Genomic DNA, 16,638 nt, shown 5'->3' on the forward strand with positions numbered 1-16,638 from the left:
TTGAAACTGTTAAAGGATGCATGCTCTAAAAGGGATTCAGTCTTCCATGTGCACAAAGACAAAGGAAACAGACTTAGTGTGAAAGAACTGGTTTGCAGAGAGAGAGAAAGAGAGAGAGAAGAAAGGATTTCAAATAATAGTTTCCCTATAAAATTCCAAAATCACCCATTCCACATGGGCAAATACCAAGTCAAAAAGGTTTACTCTTAAGTGGAGCCACTGAGACCTGAAAGCTTGCTGCAAGTTTCATGTACCTTCAGGCAAGTATTGGAGGAACAGTATGTTCTGAATGAACTGTACTCATTGTTTTATGGACTCCCTCCCCATCTCCATGCTAAAGAGATCTCAGGAGCTAAGGATTACAACTCCCATCATGTCATCAATCTGCCATGATTCTGACTTCTTGCAGGGGGCATTGCTGGGAACTAAGGGTGGACTCGCATCTTCTTGCTTTTCCTATTTTCTGCTTGCACCCGGGGTCTCAGCTTAGAGAGTGTTACCAGTAGGACATATCAAACAATCTCTCTCTTTCTGTACTCTGGGAGAAGTCCATCTGTCTTCAGTTTTATATTAAGCATGGCTACTTAACTCCACCTTTAGTTCCCAGCAACCCCCCTTCAAGGTAAAGTCAGAAAAGCCAAAGAATGAGAGCATGCACATCTTCAATTATATATCAAGCGTGGCTACTTAACTCTACCCCTAGTTCCCAGTAGCCCCCCTTTTAGGAAATCAGGTTCATGGCGTGCTGGGAGTTGTAGTTTTTAGTGCTTGAGATCTCTGGCATAGAGATGGGGGGTGGGGTCCATAAAATGATCAGAGGATGGAGTTCATTCAGGATGTCTTTCACTGCCTCAGAGTTTGCTCCTTATTATTCCTCAAACAGGGCCATGGCAAGGATGTGGATAAGGAGTGCTAAAAATTTGGGGTTAGTAATATGGCCTATCCAAGCCCTACATGACCTGTCTACCTTGGATACCTACCTACCTTCCTTTAAACATAGGATCCTAGGATCCTTTTTCCTATTTCTCTTTTCTCTTTTATCTATTCTGGTCTAGTTATTCCGCTTCCTCCCTGTGCTGAAACATACCAGGCTCATTCCAGTTTTAAGTGCTGGACATTTATTTTCCTTTTGCTAGGAATGCTTTTTCCTCAGAAATCCATAAGCCTGCTTACTTTGCTTCATGTCTTTATTTAGCAATCACCAGTACAGTGTGTATTTGTTTAAAAAATAGTAAAAGCAAGATATGAAGCTCTGAGTTCTTTTACAATTTTTCAATTTATTTTTAGGTAACACTTACGGAAAGAGAAATAGACAGGATTATCTACTTTTTATGGCCAGTATTTTTTAATTATTAAGTTTATTCGTTCACTATCTGACAAAAATAGTATTCTGATGGTAGTATAAATTTGCATTTGTAGTTGAGCTTTTCCAAATGGTTATAAATGTGTGAATGCTAGAGCAATGCATTGGCACATTTAATTGGCAGACTTTGTATTTTCCTGTATAGGGCTGTAATCAGTGATCCAGATCAAAATTTAATCACTGAGAAACAAGAAAGTGATTGTATCCTCCCAGATTCAAAGATAGCACCTCTTCGTTTTAGAAAAAGAACTCTACACGAGACAAAGTAAGAAGGTTTTACTTATATAAAATGAGGATATTATGTGTATTTTAAAATGTGCTTTCATGTGTAACTGGAAATTTCTCTCATTTGCTTTTGCTTTTTTCTGTGTAACGGAAGTGGGATTTTTGGAGTTCAAATTCCAGTTCTGTGACTTTAAGATTTTGAACAATGCTTGCTCTTCAGATTTTCTATTTGTAATTTCCAAATAACAGCCACAATTAGGAAATAATATATGTGAAAATGTCTAATAGAGTAACTGGAACATTTGTTTGTGCACAATAGGTATTGGTTGTTTCATTGATATACTCAACATTAATATTGTTTAAAAATTGTTATCTGCATTTTACTTTTTAGCTTGTAAAATCTTTGAGTTGGTATAGACTTTCATGGTCTCTGGTAAATTTTTCAACAATTTCACTGACAGTTGACATTCTGCCTTAGCCATAATAGAAAATCCCCCAGTTCCTGCTAAACTTCCTTTCTATTTTCAGATTTATGTTATTGTTAGACAGTACTTATAACTTTCATTTTTTGGCCTTGTTCTTATTTTCTGTAAGCCTTTGTTTCCATATCTTTTATGTATTTGAAGTTATGTGTTAATTTCCTATTGCTGCTGTAACAAATTACCATAAAGTGTTTAAAAATAACACACATTTATTCTGTTATAGTCCTGGAGGTCAATAGATGTTGACAGTACTGGATTCCTTGTCTAAGATGTTGACAGTACTGGATTCCTTGTATAGTCCTTGGGGAGAATCCATTTCTTTCCCTTTTGCAGCTGTAGATTCTTCCTTCATTTCTTGGCTGATGGCATTTCCTCCATCTTGAGACCCAGAGGTGGCTAGTCACATCTTTCTTGTGTAAGTTGTAGCACTCTGACACTTCTCTCCTACAGTCACATGTCCTCTACTTTCCTTTATAAATACACTTGTGATTGCACTGAACCTCCCTGGATAATCCTGACTATTTCATCATCTGAAATCCTTAGCTTAATTTTCATATGCAAAGTCCCTTTTGTCATGTAAACTTAACGTTTTTACATGTTTTGAGGATAAAGATAGAAACTACTTTGGGGGACCATCATTCAGCTGTGACATATCTAAACTTCTCTTTTTTAAAGTAAATTTTTATTGAAGTAAAAAAATATTTCACAAAATGTACACATTTTTTAGTACAGCTTAGGAACTTGAATAAGCTAAACAATACTCAGGTACTGTGTTTCTTGATCAAGAAATAGAATATTGCCAGTACCCCAAAAATCTCCCTGGTGCTGCCTCTCAGTCACTCTCCACTTCCTCTGCCATACCAGGTTAACTGCTCTGTCTTGATAATAGCACAAATTAAAACTGCCTGGTTATAAACGTACATGAAATTGCAAAATTCAAACTCTGTATTTGACTTCTTTCATCCAATATGATTGTGAGTTTTATCCATGCTGTCATTTGTAATTGTCCTTTATTCTTATTGCTGTACAGGACTTCATTGTAGGAACACAATTTATTTATCCACAGATATTGATGGCCATTTGGTTATTTATGAATAGTGTTGCCATGAACTTTAGTGCATTATTTTGGTGAACATATGTACTCATTTCTGCTTGGTACCATTTATTATGCATATGCTCAGCTTTTTAAAAATACTACTAAATAGTTTTCCAAAGTGGTTGGTGCAATTAACACTTCCACCAGCAGCAGTAAGAATGTGCTAGGTGCACCATGTCTTTGCCAGTCCTTGGGCTTGTTTACAGTTTTTAATTTGGTTCTTCATGTGGAAGTATATTTTGTGACTTTAATTTACATTCTACTGGAGACTAATGAAATTGAGCATTTATGCATATGCATATTTTTGACCTAGATATCCTCTCATAGGAAATTGCCCTTCATGTCTGTTGTGAACTTTAGTTATATATTCTAGTTCCAAGTCCATTTTCATTTATATTTGTTGAACTATTTTTTCCTAATGCTTTCACTCTTTCATATTCTTGATCATGTCTTTAGTTGAATCATAGTTGCTAATTCTAGTTGTAGACCAGTTTACCAATCTTTCAATTTATTGTTGGTGTCCTTCGTGTCATCTTTAAGAAATCTCTGGTCATGACAAAGCCATTGTGCCTTTGACTTGTAAGCCACTTATGTCATATATCAAGTCGGTATAAATGCATGGTCACCTTTAGGCTTTTTCTTTCGTTTCACCTACCTATTAAATATCCCTGAACTAGTATTATCCTGTCTTAGTATTAAGCTAAGTACTAATTAGCTTTCTGTTAGAATAAAGACCTGCAGCTTATATGCCTTCAATATTGTCTTGACATACTAGGCCCTTTCCTCTTCACTATTACATTTTAGATTTAGCGAGTCTAGTTTCATGAAAAGAAAATCCCATGGGGTTTTTGACTGGAATTATTGAATTTATGAATTTCAAACTTCTTCCCCCACCCCACCCAATTCGTTCTTCCTATAAGAGGAGAGAATTCTGCTTCATAGAGCTGGAAATTGGAATTGGGCTGGTCAGTGCATCACTTCTTTTTTCTTGGAAGCCAGATGTCACAGAAGCACACATTCTACTTTCTGTACTGTTTCACAGCTTCCTTTCTCGGTGGGAATGTGTGGATCATTGTGTTTAATTCTAGTATTAAGAACTTAATATGTGGTTGCTGCATTCCTAAGCCATGGTTTCCAACAACCTTATCAACAATACACCATGTATTTTGGTATTTAGCTGCCTGAGTCTTATTTCTGTATTGAGTAAGACCTTGGGTAACGAGAAGAAGTATTGATTCTCTCATTGGATACCTAAAACCTCAACATGGATCTTTGGTTTTACAATATAAATGCTTATTTGCTTATTTTTCTTTTCAAGAAGACTCTAGACTCTTAAAAAGGTGTTATTTTAGCCCACCTGAAATAACCAAGTGTTAAATGATGTTTCATTGACCTTTGAGAAGCAATATCATGTTAAAGGTTATGAGCAAGTTTTTCTGGCTCTGCCATGTATTATCTGTGTGGTCGTAGGCAACTAATCTTTCTCTCTGACTGTAAAGTTTATTTGTATAGTGATAATAGTACTTATTTCTTAGAGTTATTGCAAGTGTTAAATAAACCAGTACATATTAAAGTGATTTTACAATGACTAGTGTCTAAGAAGTCATCAATAAATAATAATAGCTATTATAGCTACTGTTATTTTCTCAATGTTTAGAGTTGCTTTAGGCATTCTATAAACATCAGTATCAGTGTAGTAAATTGTATAGTGATAACTAAGCTATCATGGCTCTACTCTGTGTTTACAAACTCATTAGGTCTACAGGCTCTTGTGTCCTTTCCTGTTACCTTATATAGAGACCTAGATTTTATATAAGTATAACTTTTCAAAAGCTCTCAATGACCCATGCATTTACTTAATGCTTACATTATTGCAATTCCATTATACCTGAAATTTAAAGGGACTATCATAACATTTTTTAGGAAGGAGAATAAAGATCCATCACTGAATCTCCGGATTTCTTCTTTTAAGAGATTATTAATGGTAAAATACCAAAGTGTGTGCATTTCTGTTTTCCTTTATATTATTAAACAGAATTTTAGGACTGGTAGTCTTTGTGAGATTATTTTGGTGCTACCTGAACACCTTAAAACTTAAACAACTGATGTGATGTCTGACAACTACATCGATGCCAAAGCTGGAACTTTATCTAGCACTTTCCCCCCATATTCCATTTTGCTAAGGAATGTTTTTTGACTACTCATAACTGAACTCCTGACTTGTATATACTCTCAGGGATATTGTGTTCTGTCTGCTACAATTAGCAATTTTTTTAAAAAATGCTTGTACCTTAACTATCCTATCTGTAGATTTCAAGGAAACGTAACTTTTTAAAATTTTTTTATCATTTACATCAACTATAAATAACTTTAAAATAATTATTGACAAATTTATTTCTTCACAGAGTAAGAACTCATTCTACATTAACAGAAAATATGCTTTCTCATAAAGTAGAATTTGATAGTAGGATCATATCAAGGTAATTGTGTTTTTATCAAACTTTTTAATTTTATGTTTATAAATGTTTTGTCTTCTTTTTATTCTTAATCTTTCATCTGAAAAAGTTTTTTTATTTACTAAATAAGCTTTTTACTTAACTGAAGTAACACTGATTTACTAACATTGCATGTGTTTCAGAGGCAATAATGAAATTAGATAAAATTGTCACAATTTAGAATAAACATTTGTAGGTAACATATATTAATCTGCTACAAAATTATATTAGGTGTGAACCTCTAAGAAAAATATTTCAATTAGAAGTTACTTAAAATTGTTTTAAAATGTCTTTTTTAGAAGTGAATATTTTAAACGTCTCTCTGACTATTAGAGGATTGTAAACCAGTTAAATGTTAGCTTTTGTGTAAGGTGCTTTATTTAATTTATTTTTAATGACTTAACAGATTATTGAGTTATGATAAAGTGAGAAGAAAGATGGTTTTTGAATCTGCTATCTCAGTCTAATAAACCTCTAGCAATACATACTGCTAGTTGATATTCCTAATGTATGTGAATGGTAAGGTGTGTTTTTTTTTTAATTATATTTGTTCAATGATTTTAAACTTTCTAGGACAAAAGACAGTAAAACCTTAATGGCTTCTTGCAAGTTCAACATTTTTTTAAGTTTCACTTTATCTTAAAATCCTCTGTTGAATTATTAGTATATGTTGTAGCATATCCAAATTCATATTTGTGTAAAATAAAGCTTCTTTCTCCACCATATTACTTCAGTTGACACTTAAGCAAGCTGAGTCATGTTTATCCCATGGCTTCTTGTTTCTTACTCATTACCACACATTTGAGGGAGTTACCCTTCCCCTCTTTAACATACACATTCTGGTTTACTATTTCATTTGAAAATTATCCTATATGGGGCCTCCCTGTTGGCGCAAGGGGTTAATACACAACCTGTGAAGCTAGCCACTGCCACTGTAGCATGAGTTCAATGCCCGGCCAGGGAGCAACCCACATGGCCCAGCAGACCTCTCCTGACTCGCTTGCTGCTCGCCTCAGCAGTGTACTTCAGTCCATCTGCCTCTTCTGTTCCCCACTCTGTCTCTGGTGAATCCTCTCACCCCCAACACCTCTGCCTATACCCCAGTTCTTGTCTGTAAAAATAAATAAATCTTTAAAAAAATTATCCTATTTGAAATTCTTTGATATCATTTTATTTTTCTAGAAATGGGCGTGATGCTTGCAGAGAGCTGATGGGGTTCTTTTTTACTCATGACCAGTCCCTTACAATTTATGAATACCGGCAATTTGGGAAAAATAGGTATGCTATAAAACATTGCTATGGCACTCAAGATGTTATTTCAAGGGAAGCTGAATAACTTTACGTTTTTGTCATTCAACTTCTAGAACAAATGTGCTTCCCTTCATTCAAAAAAACATTTATAGTCATCAACATGGACGAAGAAAAGGAAAACAATACCAACTTGATGATTTTTATATTGTGAGTTAAGTGTGTGTGTGTGTGTGTGTGTGTGCGTGTGTGTGCAAATATTTTATACTGAATGTTGGATTCTGTGAGATCCTGTGAGGGTGAAAGAACAGAGTTTCTAGACTTCAGTTTATTTTCTCTCCTCATTCCTGAGCAAGGACTTTTGTGTCTTTAAGGATGTCATAATTTCCACTGAAATAATGGGTTCTTTCTTCCTCTGATTCTTATAAAAATTAGGAGTTATTTTTTTCTGCATGCATTGCTGAATGAAAGATTGTTCCATTAAGAGGCTGACTGGGAAATTAATTACTTTATTTTTCTATATTACTACTTGAACCCTGTGTGGTTCTCTAAATATATATTTTTATCATGATAAACGTATACCATGTAACATATAATCAAAATTGAATATTTAAAAATGTTATTAGTTGTATTTTACGTCTCACAAACTTTTAAACTTTAATTCATTTGTTAATTTCTTTAGGGTGCAAATTTGACATTTTTGACTTCTGAGCATCCCAGACTTTCAGAAAGCATGAAAGAGAGAACATTACTTACACTTCGGATCACAAATATTGATCAGACAGCTTTGGATTTTCTCAAGTGAGTCAAACATGCACTTGTAATTTTTTTTAAAGATTTATTTATTTATGCTTAGAAGTGCTGGGGTGCAGGCTAGCGATGGGGGGTGGTGGTGAGAAGATTCACCAGAGACAGAGTGGTGAGCAGAACAGACAATCTAGTGAAATACACTGCTGAGGGGAGCAGCAAGCGAGACAGGAGAGGTCTACTGTGCCATGTGAGTCACCTCCCTGGTCGGGGATCGAACTTGTGCTACATTGGGGATTGCTTCATAGTGCTAAGTCTTAGCCTCTTGCACCACCAGAGAGGCCCTGTACTTGTAATTTTGAAAGCAAAAGCATTGTTTTTTATTATCTTAAAATGAGATTCTATTCTAAAACATTTTGAGTTTAAAGGTTTTATTTTAAAATATTAAAAAAATAAAGCGTAGCTATTTTTGTACTTTTTATGTGCTATCTTGTACTCACATACACTCCTTATATGAAAAATTAATTCAAAGATGAAGACCATCATATCTTATATTATTTAAAATACTTTATTAATTTGCTTGTGCTGTAGCATTTTTATTTTACCACATGCTACCAAGTAATATATTTTGTTTATTATGATTTTCTTTTTTATAAATTTTTTCCAGTTATTTTGAGGTAACATTGGTTTACAGTATTGTAGTGATTTAGAGTTATATGATCAGTGCCTTCCTTCAGGTATTTTTTTTTTTAAGATTTATTTATTTTTACACAAGAGCTAGGGTACAGGTCAGAGGCGCGGGAGGGTGAGAGGATCCACCAGAGACAGAGCATGGAACAAAACAGACAGACTGACTGAAATACACTGCTGAGGGAAGCAGCAGGCAAGCGTTTTTGCTGAGTGTTTCTTGGTGCTAAATATAATTCAAAAATTACAATGATTGATGTGCTGTGTATACATTGGAGGCCATAACCCACAAATTGGCTATAAGGAAGACTATATTTCATTTACTATATTACTCAAGATGAATCCCTTATTTTTTTTTGACTTTTTGAAACAACTTTTTTTTTAATTTTTTAAATTTTTTATTTTATTTTTTATTTTATTTTTATATTTTTTTAAAGATTTATTTATTTTATTTTTTTTTTTTTTTTTTTTTTTAAATATTAAATTTTATTTTTATATTCCCCCATACAATTGCAAACGCCCCATTCTGACCCCAATCCTTCCCCTCCCGCCCCCCACCCCCCAAAAGTGTCTCTGGTTCATAGTTTTTTTGTTGATTTTGATTTTCACTTTCTTATATTCATTTTCCTGGTCCCTTATTTAAGTTTTCTAGATTCCTGCTATGAGTGAGACCATCCGGTATTTTTCTTTTTCTTTTTGGCTTATTTCGCTGAGCATGATCCCTTCCAGTGCCATCCATGTTGCTGCAAATTGCATGTGTTTATCTTTTTTGAATGCTGAGTAATATTCCATGGTATATATGTACCACATCTTCTTGATCCAGTCATCTATTTTTGGGCATTTGGGTTGTTTCCAAAGCTTAGCTATTGTAAACAGTGCTGCTATAAACATAGGAGTGCAGGTGCTCTTTGGAATTGATGTTTCTGTGTCCTTTGGGTAAATACCTAGGAGTGGAATTGCTGGATCATATGGAAGCTCTATGTTTAGTAGGTCCAGAAATCTCCACACAGCTCTCCATAGTGGTTGGACCAGTTTGCACTCCCACCAACAGTGCACAAGAGTTCCTTTTTCTCCACATCCTCGCCAACATTTGTTGTTGCTAGTTTTTTTAATATGTGCCATTCTCACTGGTGTGAGATGGTATCTCATGGTAGTTTTGATTTGCATTTCCCTGATTACAAGTGATGTTGAACATTTTTTCATATGTCTGTTGGCCATTTTCATTTCCTCTTCAGAGAAGTTTCTTTTTAGCTCTTCTGCCCATTTTTTGACTTATTTATTTTATTTATACAAGCACTGGGTACAGTCAGAAGCTTGGGAGGGTGAGAGAATTCACCAGAGCCAGAGCCGGGAGCAGAGCAGGCAGAAGGACCGAAGTACACTGCTGAGGGGAGCAGCGGGCGGCAGGAGAGGTCTGCGTGCCATGTGGGACCCTCCTCCGGTGGCCGGGGAGCAGCCGGGGATCGAACCAGCGCTGCAGAGGCTGCGGGCAGCTTCGCAACCCAGCGCTCAACCACTGCGCCACAGGGGAGGCCCCTGAAACAACTTTTTTTTTTATATTTTGTGCTTTGCAAGGTAAACCTGCTTTAAAATTTAATAGTTCTAATTACATATTTTCAATGAACATTGAAATAGTTACAAAAATGAATATAATGTTTAAAAGTTGCTCTTGGAGCAGTGGTTTTAAGGATTTTAGGTCTTGGTTGTATATATTTCACTTGTCTGGAATTAAAACAGCAGAAAAAGGTAGAGCTAGATTGTCTCTAAGTATTTTCCCAACTTTGAGAACTTCACTGAGTCTGAAACAGGGAAGAATTCAGTTTCCTTGCTCAAGATGGCAAAACAGGATATATTTTACCATTATGACATGTCTATTGCAGAACTGATTCTGTAGAACATGAGGATGATATCACTAGTCAAGAGACCAAAGATAGGCTAGTCTTCAAGACCATTCAAGGTATGTATCATTACTATACTTCAAAGAGTTTTAATTTCCAACTATTTTCTTTTTAAACAATGAAGGAGCATTTTCCAGATATTTCTTAGTTTCATGGCACATGACTTTATTTTCCACATACCTATATTTTTACAAGTTAATATACATGTATTCATATATATATATTTGTAATATATATTATAATTATATTTATAATTAAATTTATATTTATATTGCATTTGGTATATATGTTTTGAATATTTTTATCATTTCTCCTACCTTAATGATCTTGACTAACTCAATAGTTTCATGTAAATTAAGAATTTAAGGATATTATAAATTATTAGGTATTATGGGTTCTGTTTATGAACTGAATAAAATACGGTTGATTTTTTTTTATAATACACCATAGTTATTTTTTAAATTTTTTTTTATTTTTATATTCTCCATACAATTGCAACCCCGATTTTGACCCCAATCCCTCCTTTCCACCCCCCCCCACAAAGAGTGTCTCTAGTTCATAGTTGTTTGTTGATTTTGATTGTTTTCTTCCTTATAGTTATTCTTTTTCCTAATCCATATTTAGGTTTTCTGGATTTCTGTTATGAGTGAGACCATCTGGTATTTTTCTTTTTCCTTCTGGCTTATTTTGCTGAGCATGATCCCATCCAGCTCCATCCATGTTGCTGCAAATTGCATGTGTTTATCATTTTTGAATGCTGAGTAATATTCCATTGTGTATATGTACCACATCTTCTTGATCCAGTCATCTATTTTTGGGCATTTGGGTTGTTTCCAAAGCTTAGCTATTGTAAATTGTGCTGCTATAAATATCGGGGTGCAGGCGCTCTTTGGAATTGATGTTTCTGTGTCCTTTGGGTAAATACCTAGGAGTGGAATTGCTGGATCATATGGAAGCTCTATCTTTAGTAGGTTGAGGAATCTCCACACAGCTTTCCATAGTGGTTGAACCAGTTTGCACTCCCACCAGCAGAGGAGGAGAGTTCTTTTCCTCTCCACATCCTCACCAACATTTGTTCTTGCTAGTTTTTTTAATATGTGCCATTCTCACTGGTATGAGATGGTATCTCACTGTAGTTTTGATTTGCATTTCCCTGATTGCAAGTGATGTTGAACATTTTTTCATATGCCTGTTGGCCATTTGTATTTCCTCTTCAGAGAAGTTTCTTTTTAGCTCTTCTGCCCATTTTTTGACTGGATTATTTTCTTTGTTTTTGTTGAGTCTCATGAGCTCTTTGTAGATTTTTGTGATCAGTCCTTTATCATTAGTGTTGTGTGCAAAAATTTTCTCCCAGTCGGTGGGGTTTCTCTTTGTTTTGGTTATTGTCTCTTTTGCTGTGCAGAATACGGTTGATTTTTGTGATAGAATACTTGTCCCATACAGTAGTTAATATCCTAGAGAGACTTGTGGTAACCTAGTGTAAAAGAAAAAATGCTAGACTTGGAGCCAGATTCATGTTTGGATTATGCAAAACATAGATGACTTTTTATAAATCCTGCCTATGTTTTTCTTTATCTCCAAAATTGGCATAGCAATCTTTTCTCTAACTTTTGAAAGCTTTTATTGGTAGACCTTAAACAATAAAATAGTAAAACATTCAAGAAATTTTTTTTCTGGCATGCAGTCTTATAACCACAACAGTCTACAAGACTCAAATAGACAATTCCTCTGCTGAATCTCATAGTTTAGAAAGGAGAAAGACATTAAACAAGTTACAGAAATCAACATGTTATTTATGAATTTTGAGAATCCTGATTTATCATTTAAAGGTGATAAGGGAGTAAGAAGGCCAAAACAGATTAAAAAGTTGACTGGTGTTAGCAAATATTCCTGATGCTGTCCTTAGTCAATTGCTGTCTCTATCATGGCTTGTACAATATTATATTTGGTTACATTTTTCTGTCCTCCAATGTACTGTATTTAAATATTTCGTTAAGATGGCACAAATTACATTAAGTAAAAGCACTGACTTACAAAGAAAATACTTAAGGTCTGGAGATTAGATTTCCTGGAGGAAAGATTTACTTTAAACATCTAAGTATAGATAGCACTCCAGAATTCAGATGGTATTTAATATGTAAGTTACAATTTGAAAATTTCAAACTGCTTTAGGCATTTGGAAATGATGACATTTGAGAGACTTACCTGGCATCAGTTTTATAGCCCAGTTGGGAAGAGTAAAGAGGGATGAAAGAGATTAAAAATGTGGGATCATTAAATGAAGCCTAGAAAAGAAAACTACAATTTTATTTGTAACATTTAGTTTATTTTCATATTGATAAAGTGAGACTTCATTTCCCTATATTTAAAATACAACACTTCTACCACATAGTGGTGCTGTAGTTCTAGTGTATTTACATGTGGCTTTATCTATAAACCTCTTTCTAAAGCATTCTGTTTTCTAAAGGTTTTTGCTGGTCATGTAAATGATTTGGTTGAATAGTCACATTCCTTATATCACTTTCATCAATTTTAATTTTCTTATAAGTGAGACAATCGCAGTGTGATCCATTTGTGCATAGGAGCTCTTAGTTTCATCTTCTCTTCTTAAACAGATGTGCTAAAAGAACAGCTACATAAAAGAGGCGTTCGTATTTTGACTGGATTGGGAAAATACCTGCAACAGTTGGACAAAGAAGGAAATGGACTTTTAGATAAGGCAGATTTTAAGCAAGCTCTAAAAAGGTTTCACTTAGAAGTGTCTGAAAAGGTATGTACTGCAGATCACTCTGTGGAGTGGATAATATGTCGTTCTTAGGTCATGTTTTTCATTTTTCTGAAAGGCAGGCATTGTTCTAAGCTCTGAGAAGATCTACTCTGGACTCTCAAGGTCTTCATAATCAGAGAAAGGAAGATAAATGATTATAAATATATGGTACATGTTAAATAGAGAATGCTTTCAGAACTCACTGGATAAATTTCAAGCTAGATTATGGGAAAGATCATGGATGAATTCCTGCAGAAAGATATAACTGAGCTGAGTTTCAAAGGATGGAGTGTGGATCGGACCATGTGTACTTCAGGGAAAGGGAAAATGTGGAGGCCTGGAGAGGAGAGGGTGTGGCCTGTTCCAGGAATTGCACATGGGTCATCCCTCCTGTCTCCCTGCCCTGAGCTCTCCCACGCCATCCCCTCTGCTGTGAATAATCTTCCACCAGACCTTTGCATGTCTGGATTTTTCCGTCAGGCATGTTTTCTGTACTGAGAGCCCCAGCCTGACACCCTCTGTCACAAGGAACATCCCTGTCTGATCCCCGGTCTTCTGTATACCATTTACCCATTTTATTTTATTTTATTTTATTTTCTCCACGCCACACTCAGTGTTGTCTGATCCTGCCTGTAAATAGAATGTAAGTCCTGTCAGTGCAGGGACCAGTTGCTTTTGGTTTCTTGCTCTATTTCTAGCACTTCAAATAGAACCTGGCGTACAATACAGCAAGTGCTGAATAAACAGACACTACATTAGCTGAAATGGAAGGAAAGAAAAGAGAGAAATGGAGAGAAATAAGCTTGGCAGGGTCCATTATGTGAAAACCTTGCATGGCTGTGCTAAGAAATTTGGATTTTATGAATTTGAAACACATCTACCTCAAGGGTTTCAGATAAGTGATTTTTTTGCTTCAGATGGTTTTGCCACAGTATATTTTGTGGAAGGAAGACGAGAAATTGAATTGATGAGATGTAGGTTCAAATTCTCACCTCACTACTTCAACTGAGATCATGAAATCTTTGAACTTTTCTGATTGACAGGTCCTCCCTGCACAATCCCAAGATAATACCTACTCAGAGTTGCTTTGAAGCTTACGTGAGATAATTATGTGAAAATATGCCTTAACTCTAAAATTCTTTTTTTTTGATTTATTTATTTATGCATATAAGAACTGGGGTACAGGCAGAGATGGGGAAGGGTGAAAAGATTCACCAGAGACAGAGTGGGGAGCAGAACAGATGGACTGACTGAAATACACTGCTGAGGGGAGCAGTGGTTGAGGCAGGAGAGGTCTGCTGTGCCCTGTGGCTAAGCTCCCTGGCCGGGATTGAACTCATGCTGCAGTGGCTGAAATTGCTTCATAGAGCTGATGCTTAACCCCTTGTGCCACCAGCGAGGCCCCCTTAACTCTAAAATTATGTGCCAAAGTGAGGTTGCTTATAGTTGTGACATACCTGTTTTTTGTTTTTTTTACACAGTCAGCCTTGTGACCCACCTAGTGACACACACTGAAGGTCCTCAGGATCATCTCAACTTCACTGCTTCTTTCATAAATTAAAAACAAGAAAGCAATAGGAAATTAAAATCCTCAGTGTCTTTCTCTTGTCCATTAGGCAATTAATAACTAAGCAGAGTTAGACCCAGATAATCTGGGCTAGTCTAGTATACTCTTTTTGCTTAACTGCAATACTTCTCTTTTTGATTGACATGCTAAACTTTTTTTTTTTTAAATAATAAATTTTATTTTTATATTCCCCATACAATTGCAGCCCCCCCATTCTGACCCCAATCCCTCCCCTCCGGCCCCTGCCCCCCTAAAAATGTCTCTGGTTCATAGTTTTTTGTTGATTTTGATTTTCACTTTCTTATAGTTATTCATTTTCCTGGTCCCTTATTTAAGTTTTCTAGATTCCTGCTATGAGTGAGACCATCCAGTATTTTTCTTTTCCTTTCTGGCTTATTTCGCTGAGCATGATCCCTTCCAGCGCCATCCATGTTGCTGCAAATTGATGTGTTTATCTTTTTTGAATGCTGAGTAATATTCCATGGTATATATGTACCACATCTTCTTGATCCAGTCATCTATTTTTGGGCATTTGGGTTGTTTCCAAAGCTTAGCTATTGTAAACAGTGCTGCTATAAACGTAGGGGTGCAGGTGTTCTTTGGAATTGATGTTTCTGTGTCCTTTGGGTAAATACCTAGGAGTGGAATTGCTGGATCATATGGAAGCTCTATGTTTAGTAGGTCCAGAAATCTCCACACAGCTCTCCATAGTGGTTGGACCAGTTTGCACTCCCACCAACAGTGCAGAAGAGTCCCTTTTTCTCCACACCCTCGCCAACATTTGTTGTTGCTAGTTTTTTTAATATGTGCCATTCTCACTGGTGTAAGATGGTATCTCATGGTAGTTTTGATTTGCATTTCCCTGATGACAAGTGATGTGGAACATTTTTTCATATGCCTGTTGGCCATTTGCATTTCCTCTTCAGAGAAGTTTCTTTTTAGCTCTTCTGCCCATTTTTTGACTGGATTATTTTCTTTGTTGTTGTTGAGTCTCATCAGCTCTTTGCAGATTTTTGTGATCAGCCCTTTATCATTAGTGTTGGGTGCAAAAATGTTCTCCCAGTTGGTGGGGTTTCTCTTTGTTTTTGTTATTGTCTCTTTTGCTGTGCAGAAGCTCTTTAATTTGATATAGTCCCAGCTGTTTATCTTTGCCTTCACTATCACTGCTTTGGGTGATGTGTCTGTAAAGATGTCTTTGATGTGCAAATCACGTAGTGTTTCGCCTATATTTCCTTCTATATATTTTATGGTTTCAGGTCTTATGTCTAGTTCTTTAATCCATTTTGAGTTGATTTTTGTGTATGGTGTGAGGTAGTGGTCAAGCTTCATTCTTTTGCATGTAGCGACCCAGTTTTCCCAGCACCATTTATTGAACAAACTTTCTTTGCTCCAATGCATAGTCTTTGCTCCTTTGTCAAAGATTAGTTGACCATAAATATGTGGGTTTATTTCTGGATTTTCTATTCAATTCCATTGGTCTGTATGTCTGTTCTTGTTCCAATACCATGCAGTTTTGATGATTATGGCTTTGTAGTATAGTTTGAAGTCTGGGAGTGTGATGCCTCCATTTCCTTCTTTTTTTTTCAGTAGAGCTTTGGCTATTCGGGGTTTTTGGTGATTCCATATTAATTTCATCAGTAATTGTTCTATTTCTTTGAAGAATGACATTGAAATTTTGATTGGAATAGCATTGAATCGGTATATTGCTTTTGGTAGGATGGCCATTTTAATAATGTTTATTCTTCCAATCCATGAGCAGGGGATGTCTTTCCATTTCTTTGTGTCTTCTTCTATTTCCTTTAACAGTGTTTTATAATTTTCTTTGCATAGGTCCTTTACCTCTTTTGTTAGATTTATTCCCAAATATTTGATTTTTTTTGTTTCGATAATAAAAGGGATGGTTTTTTTTTATTTCTTCTTCTTCAGATTTATTGTTTGTGTATAGGAAGTCTACTGACTTTTGCGAGTTGATTTTGTATCCTGCCACTTTACTGAATTGATTGATGAGTTGAATTAGTTTTTCTGTGGAGATTTTGGGGTTCTCTATGTATATTATCATATCA

General features: G+C 35.5%; 1 protein-coding gene across 5 annotated transcripts in view; it reads left to right on the forward strand.

The window, feature by feature from the left end:
• LOC119247496 (calcyphosin-2-like) overlaps positions 1-16,638 on the forward strand; it is a 47,712-nt gene that overhangs the window by 15,178 nt on the left and 15,896 nt on the right. For 4 of the 5 annotated variants that reach the window (XM_054696208.1, XM_037513961.2, XM_054696212.1 and 1 more), the window contains 7 exons: positions 1,509-1,628; positions 5,572-5,646; positions 6,844-6,939; positions 7,026-7,119; positions 7,592-7,710; positions 10,224-10,300; positions 12,857-13,011. In XM_054696208.1, coding sequence (XP_054552183.1) covers positions 1,509-1,628; positions 5,572-5,646; positions 6,844-6,939; positions 7,026-7,119; positions 7,592-7,710; positions 10,224-10,300; positions 12,857-13,011 — 736 coding nt within the window. The remainder of the gene's footprint in view (positions 1-1,508; positions 1,629-5,571; positions 5,647-6,843; positions 6,940-7,025; positions 7,120-7,591; positions 7,711-10,223; positions 10,301-12,856; positions 13,012-16,638) is intronic. The other variant, XM_054696211.1, reaches the window with a different exon arrangement.

Source organism: Talpa occidentalis, unplaced genomic scaffold, assembly GCF_014898055.3.
Source record: "Talpa occidentalis isolate TD23 unplaced genomic scaffold, MPIMG_talOcc4v2.1 talOcc4.16, whole genome shotgun sequence".
Taxonomy (NCBI): Eukaryota; Metazoa; Chordata; class Mammalia; order Eulipotyphla; family Talpidae; genus Talpa; species Talpa occidentalis.